Here is a 23,390-nt window from a genome sequence, read left to right as displayed (position 1 = left end):
ATTTCATCATATGGCATGATTTTACCACATGTTAAAAAAAAAAGCATTTTTTTTCGACATAGTGTATTGTGGTGTTTCTTTTGGACAAAATTCATGATGATTTGTTTTTTCAAAGGAAACTGCTCTATAGTGACTTTTTTATGACTTTTTTTTCATATTTTGGACAACTGTGACATTTTTGTCATATTTTGGACGACATACTAAACTCTCAAGATTTGGTTATATTTTGGACGACATACTAAACTATGACGTTTTTGTCATATTTTTGGTGACATAGTAAACTATGATGTTTTTGTCACATTTTGGACTACAGACTAAAATATGACGTTTTTGTCATATTTTTGACTACATACTAAACTATGACGTTTTTGTCACATATTGGACGACATACTAAACTATAACTTTTTTTGACATTTTGGACGACAGACTAAACTATGATATTTTTGTCATATTTTTGACAACATACTAAACTACGATGTTTTTGTCATATTTTGGATGACATACTAAACTATGACGTTTTTGTCACATTTTGGACGACAGACTAAACTATGACATTTTTGTCGTATTTTTGACGACATACTAAACTATGACGTTTTTGTCATATTTTTGGTGACATAGTAAACTATGACGTTTTTGTCATATTTTGGACGATATACTAAACTATGACGTTCTTGTCACATTTTGGACGACAGACTAAACTATGACGTTTTTGTCACATTTTGGACGACATACTAAACTATGACGTTCTTGTCACATTTTGGACGACAGACTAAACTATGACATTTTTGTCGTATTTTTGACGACATACTAAACTATGACGTTTTTGTCATATTTTTGGTGACATAGTAAACTATGACGTTTTTGTCACATTTTGGACTACATACTAAAATATGACGTTTTTGTCATATTTTTGACTACATACTAAACTATGACGTTTTTGTCACATATTGGACGACATACTAAACTATAACTTTTTTTGACATTTTGGACGACATACTAAACTATGACGTTTTTGTCATATTTTTGGTGACATACTAAACTATGACGTTTTTGTCACATTTTGAACTACATACTAAAATATGACATTTTTGTCGTATTTTGGACGACATACTAAACTATGACGTTTTTGTAATATTTTTGGTGACATAGTAAACTATGACGTTTTTGTCACATTTTGGACTACATACTAAAATATGACATTTTTGTCATATTTTTGACTACATACTAAACTATGACGTTTTTGTCACATATTGGACGACATACTAAACTATAACTTTTTTTGACATTTTGGACGACAGACTAAACTATGATATTTTTGTCATATTTTTGATGACATACTAAACTACGATGTTTTTGTCACATTTTGGACGACATACTAAACTATAATTTTCTTTGACATTTTGGACGACAGACTAAACTATGACGTTTTTGTCGTATTTTGGACGACATACTAAACTATGACATTTTTGTCACATTTTGGACGACATACTAATCTATGATGTTTTTGTCATATTTTGGACAACACACTAAACTATGACATTTTTGTCATATTTTTGACGACATACTAAAATATGACGTTTTTGTCATATTTTTGACAACATACTAAACTATGACGTTTTTGTCATATTTTTGACGACATGCTAAACTATGACGTTTTTGTCACTTTTTGGACGACATACTAAACTATGACGTTTTTGTCATATTTTTGACGACATACTAAAATATGACGTTTTTGTCACATGTTGGACGACATACTAAACTATAACGTTTTTGTCACATTTTGGACGACAGACTAAACTATGACATTTTTGTCGTATTTTTGATGACATACTAAACTATGACATTTTTGTCACATTTTGGACGACATACTAAACTATGACATTTTTGTCACATTTTGGACGATATACTAACATGTGACTATTTTTCACATTTTGGATGACATACTAAAGTATGACCTTTTTTCATATTTTGGACAACGCACTAAACTATGACGTTTTGGTCATATTTCAAATGACATAGTAAAGTATGACTTTTTTCATATTTTGGACAACAAACTAAACTATGACATTTTTGTCATATTTTTGACGACATACTAAACAATGACGTTTTTGTCACATGTTGGACGACATACTAAACTATAACTTTTTTTGACATTTTTGACGACATACTAAACTATGACGTTTTGGTCATATTTCGAATGACATACTAACATATGACTGTTTTTCATATTTTGGACAACATACTGAACTGTGACATTTTTGTCACATTTTGGACGACATACTAATCTATGATGTTTTTGTCATATTTTTGACGACATACTAAATTATGACGTTTTTGTCATATTTTGGACGACATACTAAACTATGACGTTTTTGTCATATTTTGGACGACATACTAAACTATGACGTTTTTGTCACATTTTGGACGATATAATAAACTATAACGTTTTTTTGACATTTTGGACGACAGACTAAACTATGATATTTTTGTCATATTTTTGATGACATACTAAACAACGATGTTTTTGTCACATTTTGGACGACATACTAAACTATGACGTTTTTGTCACATTTTGGACGACATACTAACACATGGTCTATTTTTCATATTTTGGATGACATACTAAATTATGACATTTTTGTCACTTCTGCACGACATACTAAACTATGACGTTTTTGTCACATTTTTGACGACATACTAAACTATAACTTTTTTTGACATTTTGGACAACATACTAAACTATGATATTTTTGTCACATTTTTGACGACATACTAAACTATAACTTTTTTTGACATTTTTGACGACATACTAAACTACGATGTTTTTGTCATATTTTGAATGACATACTAAACTATAACTTTTTTGTCACATTTTGGTGACATACTAACACATGACGATTTTTCATATTTTGGATGACATACTAAATTATGACATTTTTGTCGTATTTTGGACGACATACTAAACTATGACGTTTTTGTCACATTTGGGACTACATACTAAAATATGACATTTTTGTCATATTTTTGACTACATACTAAACTATGACGTTTTTGTCACATATTGGACGACATACTAAACTATAACTTTTTTTGACATTTTGGACGACAGACTAAACTATGATATTTTTGTCATATTTTTGATGACATACTAAACTACGATGTTTTTGTCACATTTTGGACGACATACTAAACTATAATTTTTTTTGACATTTTGGACGACAGACTAAACTATGACGTTTTTGTCGTATTTTGGACGACATACTAAACTATGACATTTTTGTCACATTTTGGACGACATACTAATCTATGATGTTTTTGTCATATTTTGGACAACATACTAAACTATGACATTTTTGTCATATTTTTGACGACATACTAAAATATGACGTTTTTGTCATATTTTTGACAACATACTAAACTATGACGTTTTTGTCATATTTTTGACGACATGCTAAACTATGACGTTTTTGTCACTTTTTGGACGACATACTAAACTATGACGTTTTTGTCATATTTTTGACGACATACTAAAATATGACGTTTTTGTCACATGTTGGACGACATACTAAACTATAACGTTTTTGTCACATTTTGGACGACAGACTAAACTATGACATTTTTGTCGTATTTTTGATGACATACTAAACTATGACATTTTTGTCACATTTTGGACGACATACTAAACTATGACATTTTTGTCACATTTTGGACGATATACTAACATGTGACTATTTTTCACATTTTGGATGACATACTAAAGTATGACCTTTTTTTCATATTTTGGACAACGCACTAAACTATGACGTTTTGGTCATATTTCAAATGACATAGTAAAGTATGACTTTTTTCATATTTTGGACAACAAACTAAACTATGACATTTTTGTCATATTTTTGACGACATACTAAACTATAACTTTTTTTGACATTTTGGACAACATACTAAACTATGATATTTTTGTCACATTTTTGACGACATACTAAACTATAACTTTTTTTGACATTTTTGACGACATACTAAACTACGATGTTTTTGTCATATTTTGAATGACATACTAAACTATAACTTTTTGTCACATTTTGGTGACATACTAACACATGACGATTTTTCATATTTTGGATGACATACTAAATTATGACATTTTTGTCGTATTTTGGACGACATACTAAACTATGACGTTTTTGTCACATTTTGGACGACAGACTAAACTATGACGTTTTTGTCACATTTTGGACGACATACTAAACTATGACGTTCTTGTCACATTTTGGACGACAGACTAAACTATGACATTTTTGTCGTATTTTTGACGACATACTAAACTATGACGTTTTTGTCATATTTTTGGTGACATAGTAAACTATGACGTTTTTGTCACATTTTGGACTACATACTAAAATATGACGTTTTTGTCATATTTTTGACTACATACTAAACTATGACGTTTTTGTCACATATTGGACGACATACTAAACTATAACTTTTTTTGACATTTTGGACGACATACTAAACTATGACGTTTTTGTCATATTTTTGGTGACATACTAAACTATGACGTTTTTGTCACATTTTGGACTACATACTAAAATATGACATTTTTGTCGTATTTTTGACGACATACTAAACTATGACGTTTTTGTCATATTTTTGGTGACATAGTAAACTATGACGTTTTTGTCACATTTTGGACTACATACTAAAATATGACGTTTTTGTCATATTTTTGACTACATACTAAACTATGACGTTTTTGTCACATATTGGACGACATACTAAACTATAACTTTTTTTGACATTTTGGACGACAGACTAAACTATGATATTTTTGTCGTATTTTGGACGACATACTAAACTATAACTTTTTTTGACATTTTTGACGACATACTAAACTACGATGTTTTTGTCATATTTTGAATGACATACTAAACTATAACTTTTTTTGACATTTTTGATGACATACTAAACTACGATGTTTTTGTCACATTTTGGACGACATACTAAACTATAATTTTTTTTGACATTTTGGACGACAGACTAAACTATGACGTTTTTGTTGTATTTTGGACGACATACTAAACTATGACATTTTTGTCACATTTTGGACGACATACTAATCTATGATGTTTTTGTCATATTTTGGACAACATACTAAACTATGACATTTTTGTCATATTTTTGACGACATACTAAAATATGACGTTTTTGTCATATTTTTGACAACATACTAAACTATGACGTTTTTGTCATATTTTTGACGACATGCTAAACTATGACGTTTTTGTCACTTTTTGGACGACATACTAAACTATGACGTTTTTGTCATATTTTTGACGACATACTAAAATATGACGTTTTTGTCATATTTTTGACAACATACTAAACTATGACGTTTTTGTCATATTTTTGACGACATGCTAAACTATGACATTTTTGTCACATTTTGGACGACATACTAATCTATGATGTTTTTGTCATATTTTGGACAACATACTAAACTATGACATTTTTGTCATATTTTTGACGACATACTAAAATATGACGTTTTTGTCACATTTTGGACGACAGACTAAACTATGACATTTTTGTCGTATTTTTGATGACATACTAAACTACGATGTTTTTGTCATATTTTGAATGACATACTAAACTATGACATTTTTGTCACATTTTGGACGACATACTAAACTATGACATTTTTGTCACATTTTGGACGATATACTAACATGTGACTATTTTTCACATTTTGGATGACATACTAAAGTATGACCTTTTTTTCATATTTTGGACAACGCACTAAACTATGACGTTTTGGTCATATTTCAAATGACATAGTAAAGTATGACTTTTTTCATATTTTGGACAACAAACTAAACTATGACATTTTTGTCATATTTTTGACGACATACTAAACAATGACGTTTTTGTCACATGTTGGACGACATACTAAACTATAACTTTTTTTGACATTTTGGACGACATACTAAACTATGACGTTTTGGTCATATTTCGAATGACATACTAACATATGACTGTTTTTCATATTTTGGACAACATACTGAACTGTGACATTTTTGTCACATTTTGGACGACATACTAATCTATGATGTTTTTGTCATATTTTTGACGACATACTAAATTATGACGTTTTTGTCATATTTTGGACGACATACTAAACTATGACGTTTTTGTCATATTTTTGACGACATACTAAACTATGACGTTTTTGTCACATTTTGGACGATATAATAAACTATAACGTTTTTTTGACATTTTGGACGACAGACTAAACTATGATATTTTTGTCATATTTTTGATGACATACTAAACAACGATGTTTTTGTCACATTTTGGACGACATACTAAACTATGACGTTTTTGTCACATTTTGGACGACATACTAACACATGGTCTATTTTTCATATTTTGGATGACATACTAAACTATGACATTTTTGTCACTTCTGCACGACATACTAAACTATGACGTTTTTGTCACATTTTTGACGACATACTAAACTATAACTTTTTTTGACATTTTGGACAACATACTAAACTATGATGTTTTTGTCACATTTTTGACGACATACTAAACTATAACTTTTTTTGACATTTTTGACGACATACTAAACTACGATGTTTTTGTCATATTTTGAATGACATACTAAACTATAACTTTTTTGTCACATTTTGGTGACATACTAACACATGACGATTTTTCATATTTTGGATGACATACTAAATTATGACATTTTTGTCGTATTTTGGACGACATACTAAACTATGACATTTTTGTCACATTTTGGACGACATACTAAACTATGACATTTTTGTCACATTTTGGACGACATACTAATCTATGATGTTTTTGTCACTTCTGGACGACATACTAAACTATGACGTTTTTGTCATATTTTTGACGACATACTAAAATATGACGTTTTTGTCATATTTTTGACAACATACTAAACTACGATGTTTTTGTCATATTTTGAATGACATACTAAACTATGACATTTTTGTTACATTTTGGGGACATACTAACACATGACTATTTTTCATATTTTTGACGACATACTAAACTACGATGTTTTTGTCATATTTTGAATGACATACTAAACTATGACATTTTTGTCACATTTTGGCGACATACTAACACATGACTATTTTTCATATTTTGGATGACATACTAAATTATGACGTTTTTGTCACATTCTGGACGACATACTAAACTATGACATTTTTGTCACATTTTGGACGACATACTAAAGTATGACGTTTTTGTCATATTTTTAACGACATACTAAACTATAACTTTTTTTTGACACTTTGGACGACATACTAAACTATGACGTTTTTGTCATATTTTTGGACGACATACTAAAATATGACGTTTTTGTCATATTTTTGACGACATACTAAACTATAACTTTTTTTGACATTTTGGACAACATACTAAACTATGACGTTTTTGTCATATTTTTGACGACATACTAATCTATGATGTTTTTGTCACTTCTGGACGACATACTAAACTATGACGTTTTTGTCATATTTTTGATGACATACTAAAATATGACGTTTTTGTCATATTTTTGACGACATACTAAACTACGATGTTTTTGTCATATTTTGAATGACATACTAAACTATGACATTTTTGTCACATTTCGGGGACATACTAACACATGACTATTTTTCATATTTTGGATGACATACTAAATTATGACGTTTTTGTCATATTTTGGACGACATACTAACGCATGACTATTTTTCATATTTTGAACGACGCACTAAACTCTGACGTTTTGGTCATATTTCGAACGACATAGTAAAGTATGACTTTTTTCATATTTTGGACAACAGACTAAACTATGACGTTTTTGTCATATTTTGGATGACATACTAAACTATGACATTTTTGTCACTTTTGGAAGACATACTAAACTATGACATTTTTGTCATATTTTTGACGACATACTAACATGTGACTATTTTTCACATTTTGGATGACATACTAAAGTATGACCTTTTTTTCATATTTTGGACAACGCACTAAACTATGACATTTTTGTCACATTTTGGACGACATACTAAACTATGACATTTTTGTCACATTTTGGACGACATACTAATCTATGATGTTTTTGTCACTTCTGGACGACATACTAAACTATGACGTTTTTGTCATATTTTTGACGTCATACTAAAATATGACATTTTTGTCATATTTTTGACGACATACTAAACTACGATGTTTTTGTCATATTTTGAATGACATACTAAACTATGACATTTTTGTCACATTTTGGGGACATACTAACACATGACTATTTTTCATATTTTGGATGACATACTAAATTATGACATTTTTGTCGTATTTTGGACGACATACTAAACTATGACATTTTTGTCACATTTTGGACGACATACTAAACTATGACATTTTTGTCACATTTTGGACGACATACTAATCTATGATGTTTTTGTCACTTTTGGACGACATACTAAACTATGACGTTTTTGTCATATTTTTGACGACATACTAAAATATGACGTTTTTGTCATATTTTTGACGACATACTAAACTACGATGTTTTTGTCATATTTTGAATGACATACTAAACTATGACATTTTTGTCACATTTTGGGGACATACTAACACATGACTATTTTTCATATTTTTGACAACATACTAAACTACGATGTTTTTGTCATATTTTGAATGACATACTAAACTATGACATTTTTGTCACATTTTGGTGACATACTAAAATATGACTATTTTTCATATTTTGGATGACATACTAAATTATGACGTTTTTGTCACATTCTGGACGACATACTAAACTATGACATTTTTGTCACATTTTGGACGACATACTAATCTATGATGTTTTTGTCATATTTTGGACAACATACTAAACTATGACGTTTTTGTCACTTCTGGACGACATACTAAACTATGACGTTTTTGTCATATTTTTGACGACATACTAAAATATGACGTTTTTGTCATATTTTTGACGACATACTAAACTATAACTTTTTTTGACATTTTGGACAACATACTAAACTATGACGTTTTTGTCATATTTTTGACGACATACTAATCTATGATGTTTTTGTCACTTCTGGACGACAAACTAATCCATGATGTTTTTGTCATATTTTTGACGACATACTAACACATGACTATTTTTCATATTTTGGATGACATACTCAATTATGACGTTTTTGTCATATTTTGGACAACATACTAAACTATGACATTTTTTGTCACATTTTGGACGACATACTAATTCACATAACCTCCTTGGCGGAGGTAACTAGAAAAGCACTCAGAGAGTGCAGACCTCAGCCAAGGATAGAGAGGAAAACAGGAAACCCATGCAGTAAAGGAGCATGAGCCGGAATCGAATCTGCATCTCTTGACACAATTCTGTTTACAAATCACCTTGTTAACCAGTTGAGCTATCTGGACACTTTGTTCCAGTTTGTTGGATGACATACTAACCTATGATGTTTTTGTCCTATTTTGGACCACATACTCAAACATACTAAAAAATTCAAAGTGATCCAGAATCCAGGATCCTTTCCGGATTGCCACCAAAATTAAATCAGCTCTTCCCAAGGGCGTCAGTTTGTATTTGAAAGTGGGGGGGATGGTGACCACAGCACTTTGAGAAAATGTCGAAAAACGGCGACAAAATGCCGCAAACTGGGTTCGAACTCACAACCACCATACCAAAGGCAGAGGCTCATCTTGTTGAGCTATTGGTTTTTGCAGGTAGAGGGGTCTGTAGGCCGCTATAGTACTAATTCTCCCGGGCCGAAATTTTGCCCCTGCACACCTCTGGTCGGAGCTTCCACTTGGCACGGGCGCAAATGAAGCATCTGCACGTTTTTTGTTTTTTTTTTAACCTCACGAAGGTGTGCTGCATGTCTGTGCAACTCTCGGCCGAGTGCGGATGGTGCGTTCAGGAGCGTCGGAATTTTCTATACTGCTGAAAATAACTGGGTTTACAACGGCTTACATGTGAAGAATTTGAATGTGTTGGAGACAAAATGACCCCTGACAAAAAGTGGGGGGGACACATCCCCACCGTCCCCCCCTAAACTGATGCCTATGGCTCTTCCTCTTACCACAGTCTACATCTCCTCCAAATTTCATCTGAATCTGGCCACGCGTTTTTGAGTTATCTTGCTAACTAACAGACAGACAGACACACAAACGCCGGGTGTCACATAACCTCCTTGGCGGAGGTAACTATGACATTTTTGTCACATTTTGGACGACATACAGAACTGTGACGTTTTTGTGATATTTTTGATGACATACTAAATTATGACGTTTTTGTCATATTTTGGAAGACATACTAAACTATAACATTTTTTGACATTTTGGACGATATACTAAACTGTGACATTTTTGTCACATTTTGGACGACATACTAACATATGCCTATTTTTCAAATGTTGGATGACATACTAAAGTATGACCTTTTTTCATGTTTTGGACGACGTACTAAACTATGACGTTTTTGTCATATTTCGAACGACATACTAAAGTATGATGTTTTCGTCATATTTTGGACGACATACTAAACTATGACATTTTTGCCACATTTTGGACGACATACTAACATATGACTATTTTTCATATTTTGGACAACATACTGAAGTGTGACATTTTTATCATATTTTGGACGACATACTAAACTATCACACTTTGGTCATATTTTGGACAACATGCTAACATGACGTTTTGGTCACATTTTGGAAAACGTACTAAACTATACTTTGTGCTGTTTTATTATATATAATATTCTTGTTGATAAATTCTTTGCTCCTTACATTTTTTAAATTGTTCTGTCATGCATCAGATTGAGCAGTGCTTCCAATTTCAACATATGCGCTATCACACAACAATAAAGGCCTTTGATTTGATTTTGATTTCTTTGGTCTTTCGCAGGCACCAGTTCACAATCTAAAAGCACATTTTGTGCTGACGTGTTTGACAGTGTCCTCTTCCACCATTATTAGAAGTTCAAGTGAAGCTTATCAAATGAGAGAATATGTTTTGTAAAAATGGTGTTCATTCCTCCAGTGGAGGTCAGACACTTGAGCGGTCAATGCCAAGGAGAACCAAAGTTGTTCTGGTGGCAGACATTACTCCAACACCTTACTAAGACATTTTTGCTGTTTTTTCCTTTTATTTGTCCTTCATCTGTATGTGAGAAGTACCAGACAGGGTTTTTTCTTTTTTTAAATGGACGATAATCTGCTGACACCTTGTGGACAAAAACAAGAATGACCTACTATGAGAAGCAGGCTCGATATGACGCAATGAAGAACAAATATTAACATGCATGCCTAAAACAACAGGAAGGGGTAACAAAAAAATGGACTTTGCACTGCTTTCACTCGAGCCAAGCAAGTTAGCCAAATAGCTCTTTATTTCAACTGATAATCCACCGCAGCACATTTTGCGTTTTAAAAGCGGTTAAGTAACTTTACGACGCTCCCTAATTACCGCTTACGAAACGACCCTTAGCCTCTGCGTCGCTGCTCCACAGTAGCATGCTGCAGGTCGTTACAGGAAGATTGTCCACACTCCGACACGGTCCTTTCGTTACAGACGTGCTAAAACAGCTGCCGAGGTTTGTGGCTCGTAGAAACATGTCGTCGTCTGCGGCTAAAAGGCCCGTCTCCTTGCTGGGAACCATGGCGTTTGGAGGCCGAGCTGACGCCGAGCAGAGCCTGCAGATGGTGAAGGCTTTCCTGGGCAGAGGGCACAACCTGCTGGACACAGCCTTCATGTACGCGGATGGGAAGGCGGAGACCGTCATGGGAGGCATGAAACTTGCTAAAACAGGTGATTCAGAGCCGTAAGTTGTAGTGGTAAACATAAATATTGAAGGCTTCAAGTTTGCACACCTCACCTGGGCTTTTTGAGGTGATTGAAAGTGATTGCCCCCCTTGGAATTGTGGGTAACCATGCAGTTTTTCTGTCAATTTGCGTAAAGGGGCAAGATGCCTCCCACTGTATTTCCCTTCTGACCATTAGATAGAGTCAGTTTTCATTTCAGGTCTTTTCTTGCATGATAGCAGCCTTACAAATCTTTAAATACCATTTCAATCCTTTTAGTGGTCTGACAAAATCAAAAGAAGCAAATATATAGTGCTTTATTCTGAGAGTACATAATAAGCCTCTGTGTTTTTTTTCAAGAGAATGTACATAAAAAAGATTTTCTGCACTGTTACAGTTAGTCATATGCAAGGTTACACATTATTTTGAACATCAAACACTGCAGCACTTTTCCGTAATATGTCAGATAGTTATATTTTGTCCTCGGCCCTCAATTGGAAATAAATAGGCAGTAATCAAACCATCTATGAGGAAAAAACAAAAATAAATTCTGTATTAGTGTGTAGCATTCATGTTGCAGTTAAAGTCAGAGCGACAGTAAATTTTGAGAATAAGGTAACAATTCTGAAATGCTCAAATTGGCCTGTGAGGTTAGATCACTGCATTATGAAGATTTCATATTTAGTTTTGTAATAACAAATTTGTACACTTAAGCATACTCAATGACCATCACTCTGATATATTCCAGCACATTTAATGCTTTATGTATTCACAGAAAACCCCTGGAATGACACACTTTCATTTAATTACCAGTAAGCATCGCCACCAAAGCCAACCCGTGGGATGGGAAGACCCTGAAGCCAGAAAGTGTGCGCTCCCAGCTGGAAACCTCCCTCCAGAGGCTGCAGACCGACTCTGTGGACCTGTTCTACCTCCACGCCCCGGACCACGAAAACCCAATCCAAGATACTCTGAGGACCTGCAATGAACTCCACAAAGAGGTGACTGCCTCCAGCTTAAAATGTTGCTGAAGCACTTCAAAAAAGCTACTTATTCACCCACAGTGTGAAAGCCATACGACTCACGACACCGCAGCTGTAACTACTTACGTGACAATATTGCATTAAACATTGATTCATTTTAAGCTACCACCCTCAGGGAAAATTCAAGGAGTTTGGCCTGTCCAACTATGCATCATGGGAAGTGGCGGAAATCGTTTGCATCTGCAGACAAAACAATTGGATAGTTCCCACTGTCTATCAAGTATGTCATAATCTTATAAATTCTATCTCCAATGAATGGCATAATCTATCTGTTGTGCATAGGTTCTGTGAGTGTTAGAAATGTTGTGCTTTTAGATGTTTGCAGTATTTATAAAATGAGGAAACATCAGTTAAGCATTACGTTTTCACTAGGTGTTCTAGACTTGCAAGCTTATTATATTGTAACTTGGACTTTATCTGTTTCACAATCGTTTCCACACTAACTTGGACTCTTGCAACCTTTCACAGGGAATGTACAATGCCACCACAAGACAGGTGGAAAAAGAATTGCTGCCATGTCTGAGATATTTTGGAATGAGATTCTATGCATATAATCCTCTTGCAGGTACTGTATGTCTGTCTTCTTTAGGGCACAATGCAATCAACATTTAATTTAATTCAAAAGGAGATTTTGATAAATGTTTCCCTCTTTATGGAGGAATAACATTTGATACCTGCTGGACTGCAACTTATCTCATTCCTATTTCAGCTGTTTTAGTGGCAGGGATCTAAGGACTGTGACAAATTTCTTTAATGTAGTAGATTGTCATGCAATTTGATTCAGATATTCATGGTTCCCAGATGTTTGATCCTAATGAATTCAGTAGTCCGCAAGCCAATGAGAATTTTGAGTTTATCAAACATCCAACTATTGGATGGATTGTATTAAAATCTGTTACACACATCCTCCATTTCCTACTCAAAATTAAGTCTATTTACTTAAGCAATCCCTCTTCATGTGCCACCATCATAAAACAGATTTATACAATACGATAGTGACAAACTGACATTTCTATCATCCTTAACTGTACTGCATTTAGTAATAATTGGCAAATGTTTGCATGATGGTGAACATAATAAACATTACCTGCTGCGTACATGAGCATGTTAGCTTACTAGAAGTAGCATTTTTTTGTTCTTGTTTTGACACTGACTGCACCTTTTTAAATGTGTTTAAATTAATCACACTGACTGCATAAATACCCTTGAAAATCCTGAATTCTGACATTGCTGCTCCTGTCCCAGGTGGCCTTCTGACAGGAAAGTATCATTACGAAGACAAAGAGGGTTCTCAGCCTGCAGGACGGTTCTTCGGTAACAGCTGGGCTGCAGCATACAGGGACAGGTGAGGGACTTGCGGTCTGATTTGTAAATCTTCCCAACAGCTTGTTTTGTGTCGTCGCATGCGCTGGGTTTCATCCACACTGTTAGAGCACAGGGAGTGATAACGGACTGTCCTCTTCTTCTGTGTAAGATACTGGAAGCAAAGTCATTTTGAGGCTATAGAGGTGGTCCTGAAGGCCCTGGAGACAGCGTACGGCTCCGAGAAACCCTCCCTGACTTCTGCTGCTATGCGCTGGATGTACCACCACTCCCAACTTAAGGTACCCATGGACCGATACAGTGACATGACTTCTGGCCCATATGGGACACGATATACAAAATAACGTCATGAAAATAGCCAAAGAGTTGTCCTAACTCATAATCACTATGAGCTAAAATGTGCTTTTAATGCTCCTATCATGCGGCATTCAAAATGCTGAATTTCTGTCAGTACATTAGTGGTCTATTTGATTGTGTCTTCTTGTAGGATGCTAGTCATTTCTTTCTACTTTGTCAAAGATTCAAAGCCCTAATTTTTTTTCTTGCCATATTATCTAAATCAACATAGTGTCTCGAGAAATAAACTGACTTAAAAATGTGCAATTTTTCCAACTCTTCAAAGCTCAGGTTTTTGGAGTATTATCATTTCACACAAGTACCTCACATTAAATGGCAAGGAAAATATGTATAAATGATCATAGCTTGTGCATGCTGACCAGTTAACCACCCAAGTATCCTCATTAAAATGAAGTTGCATGATTTTTCCTCTCTCTCTCGTGTCCAGGGTGATCTAGGAGATGGAGTCATCATCGGCATGTCAAGCATGGAGCAACTTCAGCAAAACCTGGCAGCTGCAGAAGAGGGTCCTCTGGATCAAAGAGTGGTCGATGCCTTCAGTGAAGCCTGGAACCTTGTAGCCCACGAGTGTCCAAACTACTTCAGATGAGGACCTTCTCTTTGCTCGGGTGCCAAGAGCTCAGTCAAAGTGCATTTTACAGAACATAGATCTGCTAAAGCCCTGTTTTGCTAAATACCTCCTTCAATTATTTTCTTGAAATCACATTTCAAATGAATCATTTTCTTATGAATGACTGAAGACTTTTATGTGTTGACATGTAAGAGCACTTCATTGTTCATGTACAAATGTAAAAATGACAATTTCATATATTTTCTGGGGATAAACTTTTCAGAAGTCTGCCTTAAATTTTCTCACTTGAACAAAAGGTTTTCCTCTTCATACGACTAATATCCATGAGATGGGTTTTAACAGATGAATGACGTGCCTCATTGTTTAAATGGAAAAGTATTTACAGGCAATGCATTCTTACATTACACTGAAATCTGTGGCATCAACAAGACTACATGTACTTTGTCACCACTTCCCAGCGTCTGCTGAACAGCAACTTAGTCCAAAGGCAAAATTCAAGGTAAAGGGCAGTTGTTTGTGTATTAAAAAAAAAAGCTGAGATTATGGACTCCACAGGCAGTCAGAAGGAAAGACTTCCAAACAAATGTCCCTCCACTGCTGAAGGCTGGCAAAAATGACTTAAAAAGTAATGTGTACACACTCCTGCAGTTTCATTCTGCACCATCGTCATCATCATCTTCGTCTTCATTATCCTGCATAGGCTCTTCCTCTCCAGCAAAGTTCTCAAACTCTCCTGTTTCTGAGTTCCACATACATTTGATCTGCACCTTGAATTCTGCCATTTCAATAGCAAAGAGTTTCTGTTGACAAAAACAAAACAATTTGAGCAGTCAGTCCACATAAAATACGACTGTTTATTTACTGTGAACATTTATAAGGTGAAGCATTCAGGAACTCACCAGAATACGAGCCTGCTCAGGAGTTAACACATCTCCCTCTTTACAGACTTCATGGTCTTTCAGCAGCGTTACCACTCCTTTCATAAGAGAAAACAAAATGTTTCTTAGTCAAACAGTGTGAGAAATTAAAGCTCCATCATCACACACACACTCCTATCAAGCTGAAGTAAAAACCTAAAATTGCACACAGATGTCTATTGTTGTCAAAAAATAGATATTAAAAAGGTATTTAATTATGAAGAACATGGACACTGAAGGTTGTTTTCAGTAAATCTTACACTTTCCTGCTGACACAAATCCTCCTAACTGCTCCTCGAGACAGAAATTAGTCCAACAAATGGATTTACTCCTGTGCTAAAAACTTTCAAAGACTTAGTTCTTCAAAGGGAACTGACTGACTTCAGGCAGAGAGGAAAATCCATGAGCATTTAAAAAAGGGCTACTATGTGAATGATTCTGGGCTGTAGTAGTATTTCTGTACAAGACAGATATTCAATATCACCAGAGCTGTCCTTTGATCTTACCTTTCTTGAGAGCAGTGGGAAGTCCTAATTGTCTCAACTGGGGTTCCATTGAGTGAGGAAACTGTTCAAGAGGTCCCTCATCCAGAGTTATGTCCATTTGTGCCTGGTTGCCGGCTCGAGCAAAGTCCATCTCTTTGAAATGACTGAAATACCTGCAAGCAAATCAGGTCACATAGTAAATGGATAAACAATATCTGGGGAATCACTGCAACAATGAAGAATTTAGAAAAAGGCATACTTACTCTTGTACTTCATCCTTGGTTTTGTTTGTGAATAGTACACCCACTTCTCCACGCAGATACTTGCTGACCTGAACATTATCAAAAGCAATAAAGACTTAAAGCATCTGAAATAAATGAACTACCACAGTCTACTGCAAAGCATCAAGGATGTCTTTAAAATCTCTTAAGAAGCAATTCATTTTACAGCTAGTAGTCACACAATATAAACAATAATAAATATGAAATTACAACAATACAAAAGATACCACTGAGGTATTTAACAGGTTATTGGCAGAAGTACAGAAGAGTCTTATAAGTCTGTTTGTCCTGTATGCTGGCAGACTGTCTCTGCAGCCAGACCGAAACATCTTGAACTCTTTGGACAGGTGGTGACCAGGATCAGCAAGGATTGACTGAGCTCTTCTTAAAGTGTTTTGACACCACTCATTAGATCTCACCTACCTTGTGCAAATTATCTTTGTATTCGTCTGTATCTCGTCTCCCCAAAGCAACAACCATGACTTTGTTTTTGCCAAAGAAGAATCTGTGAAACAGAGAGAAGATCAGTTGCCAGAGAGACTTTAATTTTGTGAAATTCACTGTCTGCCCCAATACCCTCATCTTAAGGACTTAACAGATTCATGTACAATGTGTTCTGTGTCATATAAACACAAATAAAACAAAACACTTAACCACTGCTTTAAGAATTCCATTAATATTGTTTTGAAACAGTATTCAGAGATAATAAGTGTATCTTACTGTTCAATACAGAAGTCTGATGTTGAAGTTATGACAGATTAGTTATAATGCATATCTTATACTTTCAATTTGAATAATAAATACATCCATTTATCTTCCATAGTTAAAACAATATTTTTAAACAGAAATCATCTAAGATAATACACATTTCACGTAGAGTAGATCTATATATTTCTTGGAGAGTTGGCTCCATTTATGTCTTCACTAATTCAGTTACTCAGCTTTTCAATGTGTGTTTTTTTACCGTCACCTGACTGCGACGTTACTACTGTGTGCTTGATCCTACTTATTGCTTCCAATGCGTCATCAGAGCTTGATTGTACAATGCCAGAGTGACCAAACTGTGTCTCGGTGACCTTTTGATAATCCTCCACACACTTGGCCACGGTGACAATTACAGTTAATCTGCCACACAACTACACACATGACTAATGAGATAGACACCTAAAGATCCCACATGGTAAAAGCCCATTTATATTGTGTTTTGTACACTTTAAAAACTCTGACAGGTAAAATAAAACTGTCAGAATATAAATACACTTACTACTGCGGTTTCTCAAGCCCCATCTGAACCACATGGCCTCCCTGGTTTACAAGCAAGGGAGGATTTTAGTTTCTACATAGAAACTGAGATGTCCACGGTTTCTAAAAGAGCCATCCAAAATGAGCACCTAGCTCACTGACCTTCAGGTATAACCATTCTTAAAGCCTCCTGCTAACTCTAAAATGTCTCAGCCAGATGCAAACCGAGAATCCAGTGAATTACTTATATTTTTGATGGCAATGTCACTGCAACAAATGAAAAATTCTTACTAGCATGTTGTGTAGCTAATGTGGTTAACTTTTCCATAGGCTATAATCATTCATGCACAAGTGAAAGATTGAAACATGGAACATGTCAAGCAGAGGGACATTCAGAGATCGTGGAAACTTTAAGATTGATTCTAAACCTGTTTTCGTGTCAGCTATGGTGCTTCAGTGTAGCCTAAACTCTGCCTGTGCCGGCCCTTTACATCTGCTCTCTGTGCTAACATGTATTGCAGTATATTACAGCCAAATTCCCAATAAAGCTACTCTTACTCAAACATTTGACTGTTTCTGCTGTATGACAACTTATATTGCTGTATGACAGTACAAAATAATGTCTGAAACCCAACCCAACAATACTACATTTTAACCAGCAGTTACTTCATAGTAATTGCCAAGCTGCTGCTCTGTTCTGCTAAACTATTGATGTTGTAACTGCACCACTGCTCAACAAACTCAACAACTGTGCAATCAGTGGAGCAAAATTTGCACATACAAAAAAAAAATCAACCTGAGAAAAAGTTAAAAGCAATGGAAGGTTTTGGTCTCACACACTGATTCATGTCTATCTCAGTCGCCACACAGTCGCTCTGCCAACCAGAGATGCGGAGTGTCTTCTTCCTCAAACAACCGCGGACAGATGCAGCTCATCTGCATTTAAGTCTACAGACACTGAAAACTTGAAACAGAGCTAAAACTGAGGCGATACTGCTGTGGTGAACCATCTTTGTAACATTCTGAGTTAAAAAAGAAAAGAAAAGACCAGGAGATATGTGAAGCTTTCATTAACTTGCTAAAAAAGGATCACCATATGGGGACCTTTAAAACCAGCAAATAAAAGTACTACTGTCTGAGTTACCTGCTGTGTTTCCACGCTGTCCTGATGTCTTTCAGCTTGTTATTCCTCATGTTGGCCACAGAGAATATGAAGAGGTTTCTGTAGATGTCCACACATTTCCGTAACTAGAGAAGAAACCAGGTGGAGAAGTTTTAAACATGACCACTACTAATTAAAGCTTGAAAATAACAACAGAGCAGAAAAGACTCACCTCCTCGATTAACTTCTGTTTTGACTCCAGTCCCTTCTTGGCGGTTTTTGTTAACGAAACTGTGGGATAAATCAGGAAAATACAGTCAGTTTGTTTGCTCCTGATAGCTCTACTAGCATTGAGTGTTGCAGCCATGCTGGAGATAGCTAAGCTAGCGTTAGCTTGTTAGCCTCATTTTGGTCATGTATACTAATTATCAACAAATATTATCAACAAGAAACGACTTTGAAGTCTGAACTGGTTTGATAGTTTAGTAAATGTTACAATTTAAACTTTAATTTCCTTACTTTTCTTGTCCCTCCTTGACTTAGGCATGGTTCCGTCTCACGATGGCAGAGCAGCGGGCGCACACGTGAAGTAAAAGGACCCCAAATGTTTCTGTTTGGTGGAGCTGACCGTGTGGCGCCTGACTGAAAATATAAATAATTTTAAATATAACAGGCACGTTTGTAATTTTGACCTTTACATTTCTTTTATTTCACGAATAGTTAGCAGCGTGTGTTTTTAGATGCACTTATTATAAATTGTAAACCTCCACAAAAGATTTTTCTATTTATTTAATCTTTTATTTAAACTTGTTTTTTACTTGACAGCATATTAATTACCAAAATGGATTTTCAGAGTACTTTTGATGAGATTTTGAAAACTTTGGCAACCTTTTTTAACATCTAGTACACATTCCACTTGTGTCACAGTGAAAGCATTATCTGGGTAATGGGGATTATTATGAACGGATTATTCCAGCAGGGGGCCCCTGAGCCAAAGCAATAACTTTTTAGCGCTACCAGTTCAGAAATGCACAAATTGCTCAAAAATCTATGTTTAGGTGCATTATTGGCTCTTGTTTTTGAAATATCAGTTTTTATATAAAAAAAATCCATCTTAATGCTTCACAATTTGTGCCTTTGTATCTATCCATCAATCCATCCATCCATTCTCTGTACACCGCTTTATCCTCACTAGGGTAGTGGGGGGTGCTGGAGCCTATCCCAGCTGACTTGGGCGAAGTTCTGTGCCTTTATGTGTAATTTTTAAAGATGTTACATCAGGACAGTGACCTCTTCCTGAATTGATGTGATGTGAAAACCTTTTGAAACAGAGGTGCAACCCATCCACTCTGATATCATCAAGAACCTACTGGCAACATGATCCAATATAGTGGCAATACCAACAAACATGGGACAAGTTAAGACACGTTAAGGCAAGACAAGACAAGCCAAGTCAAATTCAAGATTAAATGGGATTTATTGATCCCACCAGGAGAAATAATCTAATAATAATGCAAATAGGAAAGAATGGAATACTGAAAAAAACAATATAACTATGGTATAAATAAAGATTAGGAGGCTATTCAAGTACAAACTGGCAAATGGCAGCAATAAAGAGAACACAAAAACACACAGTAGACTGAAACAACATAGCTAGACAGCACACAAGACTTAGGCCAGTTCACATGTGTATATTTGTGTTAATATATAATGGATGGATTTTGTATGTGTCACTTTATACTAAGTATATTGTATTATATAAAATATGATCTAGAGGAAATGTGTATCAGAATTAGAGGCACAAAATTCACTTTGAGCTAAGCGAAGACTTCAAGTTCCTATAGAAATGCTGTATTGTTTTATTAAATGCACTGTTTGAGCTGTTTCTCATTACAAGACAAGGTGGATCTTTCATATCTTCTCAGCTGATCTCATCAACAAGGCCACAGACCCCCAGTGACCTTACCTCTTTCCCCTCACCCTCCAACACAGACATCCACTCAATGTGTTGGATTAACATACACAGCTTTATAAATAGGATTATTATCCTCTGCACATATCAAGTTGTCTACACCGTAAACTATGTAAATTTGCACCTTATCAAGCACCTTCCTGCACACTGTAATCATTTCCATTACTTTTTATTGCTTAAAATTCCTCGGATTGCCTGCACATGTTGTTTATTTGACTTGGAACACTCACTGTCTATTTACCTAGAACACTATTTCTTTTTAAAATCTTCAGCATCCCTTATTAAGTATTTTACTTGTGGTTTACTGTAAAGCACCAAATCGCCACGTCAGATTCCTCAAAAACCTATAGATAAAAAAAATAACAAGCTGATGATGTTAATACAAGCTACAAAATCTTCACCACAATAATATCTTTCTGAGTTCCTATAGAAATACATGTTGAATAAATGTGTTCTTATAGTGACACAACATTTCCATTGTGACTTACAAAGTAATTATTGTGGAATATTAGTTATTTTTATAATGCAAAACATCATCATTTATAACAAACTACAAAATGGCAGGCTTCAACGTGATGCGTTAAACTGAATTAAACTGTACTGTTGCATTAGTCTACTTCATCCAGTTAGTCTTATCTCTGTGCCCTCAGACAGTTCGTGATCCCATCACAGACTGTATATACAGAGCTCTGTGGGAGTGTGGGAGAGAGAGAGAGAGAGAGACAAGGGGGAGGAAGGTGGGAGGGGCTGATGTTGGTGATAGTGCCGAGTTTAGCACTTTGCAACATGATCCACGGAGAGGCCGGGCTCTGCGGCGCTGCATCCTGCCACACCGCACCACATGGAGACCGGATAGAGGCTCGGTGAACGGGGGATGATAAGGAAAGAAGGAGGTGGACCGTCTTCCTCTGTGGGATGCCTATATGAACAGCATCAGCAGCTCCTGACAAAGCAAAGGCGAGACAGAGACATGAGGGTGACGGGAAGCGCTGCCGGTGCTGATTGCGGTCTGCGTCAAAGCTCCTCCAGCAGATGATGATGCCCTCTGTGCCTCCGAAAGGACTTTTTGGGTTTGCTGTTTGCTTGTGAACACCCCTCATGCTGCAGGGGCCTGTGTTCGTAACTCGGGGTGTAAACAATCCAGCAGGGACAGTCATGGTTACCCCATCTCCAGTAGCTCAGACGCTCTCAGCATCTGCATTGTAAAAGAGGGGAGAGTGGGGGTTTTGAAGGAATATGCAGAGGTAAACACAACAAACAACAACAAAAAATTATTTTCAGATCTTGATCAGACACAGCCATAGCCGGATTCTGGGGGTTTGCTTGTTTACCAACATGAACTCGCTGTTTTTCTCCGACACTCCGCCCGGTCCGGTCTGCAACGTCCCCACCGGGTCGGGCGCGGTGACCAGCGCCCTGCGTAACGACCTGGGCTCCAACATCCATGTGCTGAAAACCCTCAACCTGCGATTCCGCTGCTTCCTCGCCAAAGTCCACGAGCTGGAGAGGAGGAACAAACTGTTGGAGAGCCAGCTGCAGCAAGCTCTGCAGAGACCGCAGTACCGACACCTTTACGCCCGGGAAGTCGCCGTGCAGACCGACGGCCCAGAGTCCAGGCTGCCAGGCACCATCTGGAGCTTCACCCACGTCCGGAGGCAAGGAGAGCGCTTGGAGACCCTCCACGCGCCCGGGGTGACGTGGACGCACCCGGACGGAGTTGGGGTCCAGATAGACACCATCACCCCAGAAGTGAGGGCTCTGTACAACGTGCTGGCCAAAGTCAAGAGGGAGAGGGACGAGTACAAGAGGAAGTGAGTAAAGTGTGCATGTTGATTTAAAAGCAGGTGTTTGCACCACAAAACTGGCAGTACGTTCAAGTACAGGAATCATCTGAACAGGAGGGCCTTGAATGGATGTTACTGTGGGGCCCACATTTACTTTTAAACATTGCTATCAAACTATAAACTCTGTGGACCCAGAAAATAATCATCACTGCACTCATATAGCCACTCAAAAATAACAAAAATACTGTAAAAAGTATAAAATGTCACACAGACACACTTAGTGTCCCTGTAGTCATTTCTCATTAAGTCTAGACTGCAGGCACTCTGCTGGAACAAGTTAAAGCTTTGACTTATTCAGACTGGATGGAACAGTTTATCAGACAAGAAGTTCTTTTAATGTAGTGCTACATTAAATCTGGGCACATAGTCAACATTGCTCTTGAAG

The 23,390-nt window shown here is 36.0% G+C and overlaps 3 protein-coding genes across 5 annotated transcripts in view; 2 read left to right on the top strand and 1 right to left on the bottom strand.

Moving 5' to 3' along the window:
* Positions 1–11,406: 11,406 nt before the first annotated feature.
* akr7a3 (aldo-keto reductase family 7, member A3 (aflatoxin aldehyde reductase)) lies at positions 11,407–15,429 on the top strand. Its single transcript, XM_022207568.2, has 7 exons — positions 11,407–11,874; positions 12,682–12,869; positions 13,027–13,131; positions 13,380–13,476; positions 14,157–14,256; positions 14,386–14,515; positions 15,019–15,429. The coding sequence occupies exons 1-7, from the start codon at positions 11,580–11,582 to the stop codon at positions 15,178–15,180; spliced, it is 1,077 nt and encodes a 358-aa protein (XP_022063260.1). The 5' UTR covers positions 11,407–11,579; the 3' UTR covers positions 15,181–15,429.
* Positions 15,343–19,843, bottom strand: mrto4 (MRT4 homolog, ribosome maturation factor). Its single transcript, XM_022207569.2, has 8 exons — positions 19,709–19,843; positions 19,422–19,480; positions 19,232–19,335; positions 17,269–17,350; positions 16,828–16,895; positions 16,586–16,737; positions 16,062–16,138; positions 15,343–15,962 (listed from the first exon to the last, which is right to left on the bottom strand). The coding sequence occupies exons 1-8, from the start codon at positions 19,734–19,736 to the stop codon at positions 15,813–15,815; spliced, it is 720 nt and encodes a 239-aa protein (XP_022063261.1). The 5' UTR covers positions 19,737–19,843; the 3' UTR covers positions 15,343–15,812.
* Positions 19,844–21,910: 2,067 nt separating this feature from the next.
* Positions 21,911–23,390, top strand: part of iffo2b (intermediate filament family orphan 2b) — a 31,444-nt gene continuing 29,964 nt past the window's right edge. For all 3 annotated transcript variants that reach the window (XM_022207565.2, XM_022207566.2, XM_022207564.2), the window contains exon 1: positions 21,911–22,972. In XM_022207565.2, coding sequence (XP_022063257.1) covers positions 22,497–22,972 — 476 coding nt within the window. In that variant the 5' untranslated portion in view covers positions 21,911–22,496. The remainder of the gene's footprint in view (positions 22,973–23,390) is intronic.

This window comes from Acanthochromis polyacanthus, chromosome 5 (genome assembly GCF_021347895.1).
Source record: "Acanthochromis polyacanthus isolate Apoly-LR-REF ecotype Palm Island chromosome 5, KAUST_Apoly_ChrSc, whole genome shotgun sequence".
Taxonomy (NCBI): domain Eukaryota; kingdom Metazoa; phylum Chordata; class Actinopteri; family Pomacentridae; genus Acanthochromis; species Acanthochromis polyacanthus.
The sequence above is the reverse complement of the archived record's forward strand: the minus strand, read 5'-3'. Positions and strand labels throughout refer to the sequence as shown.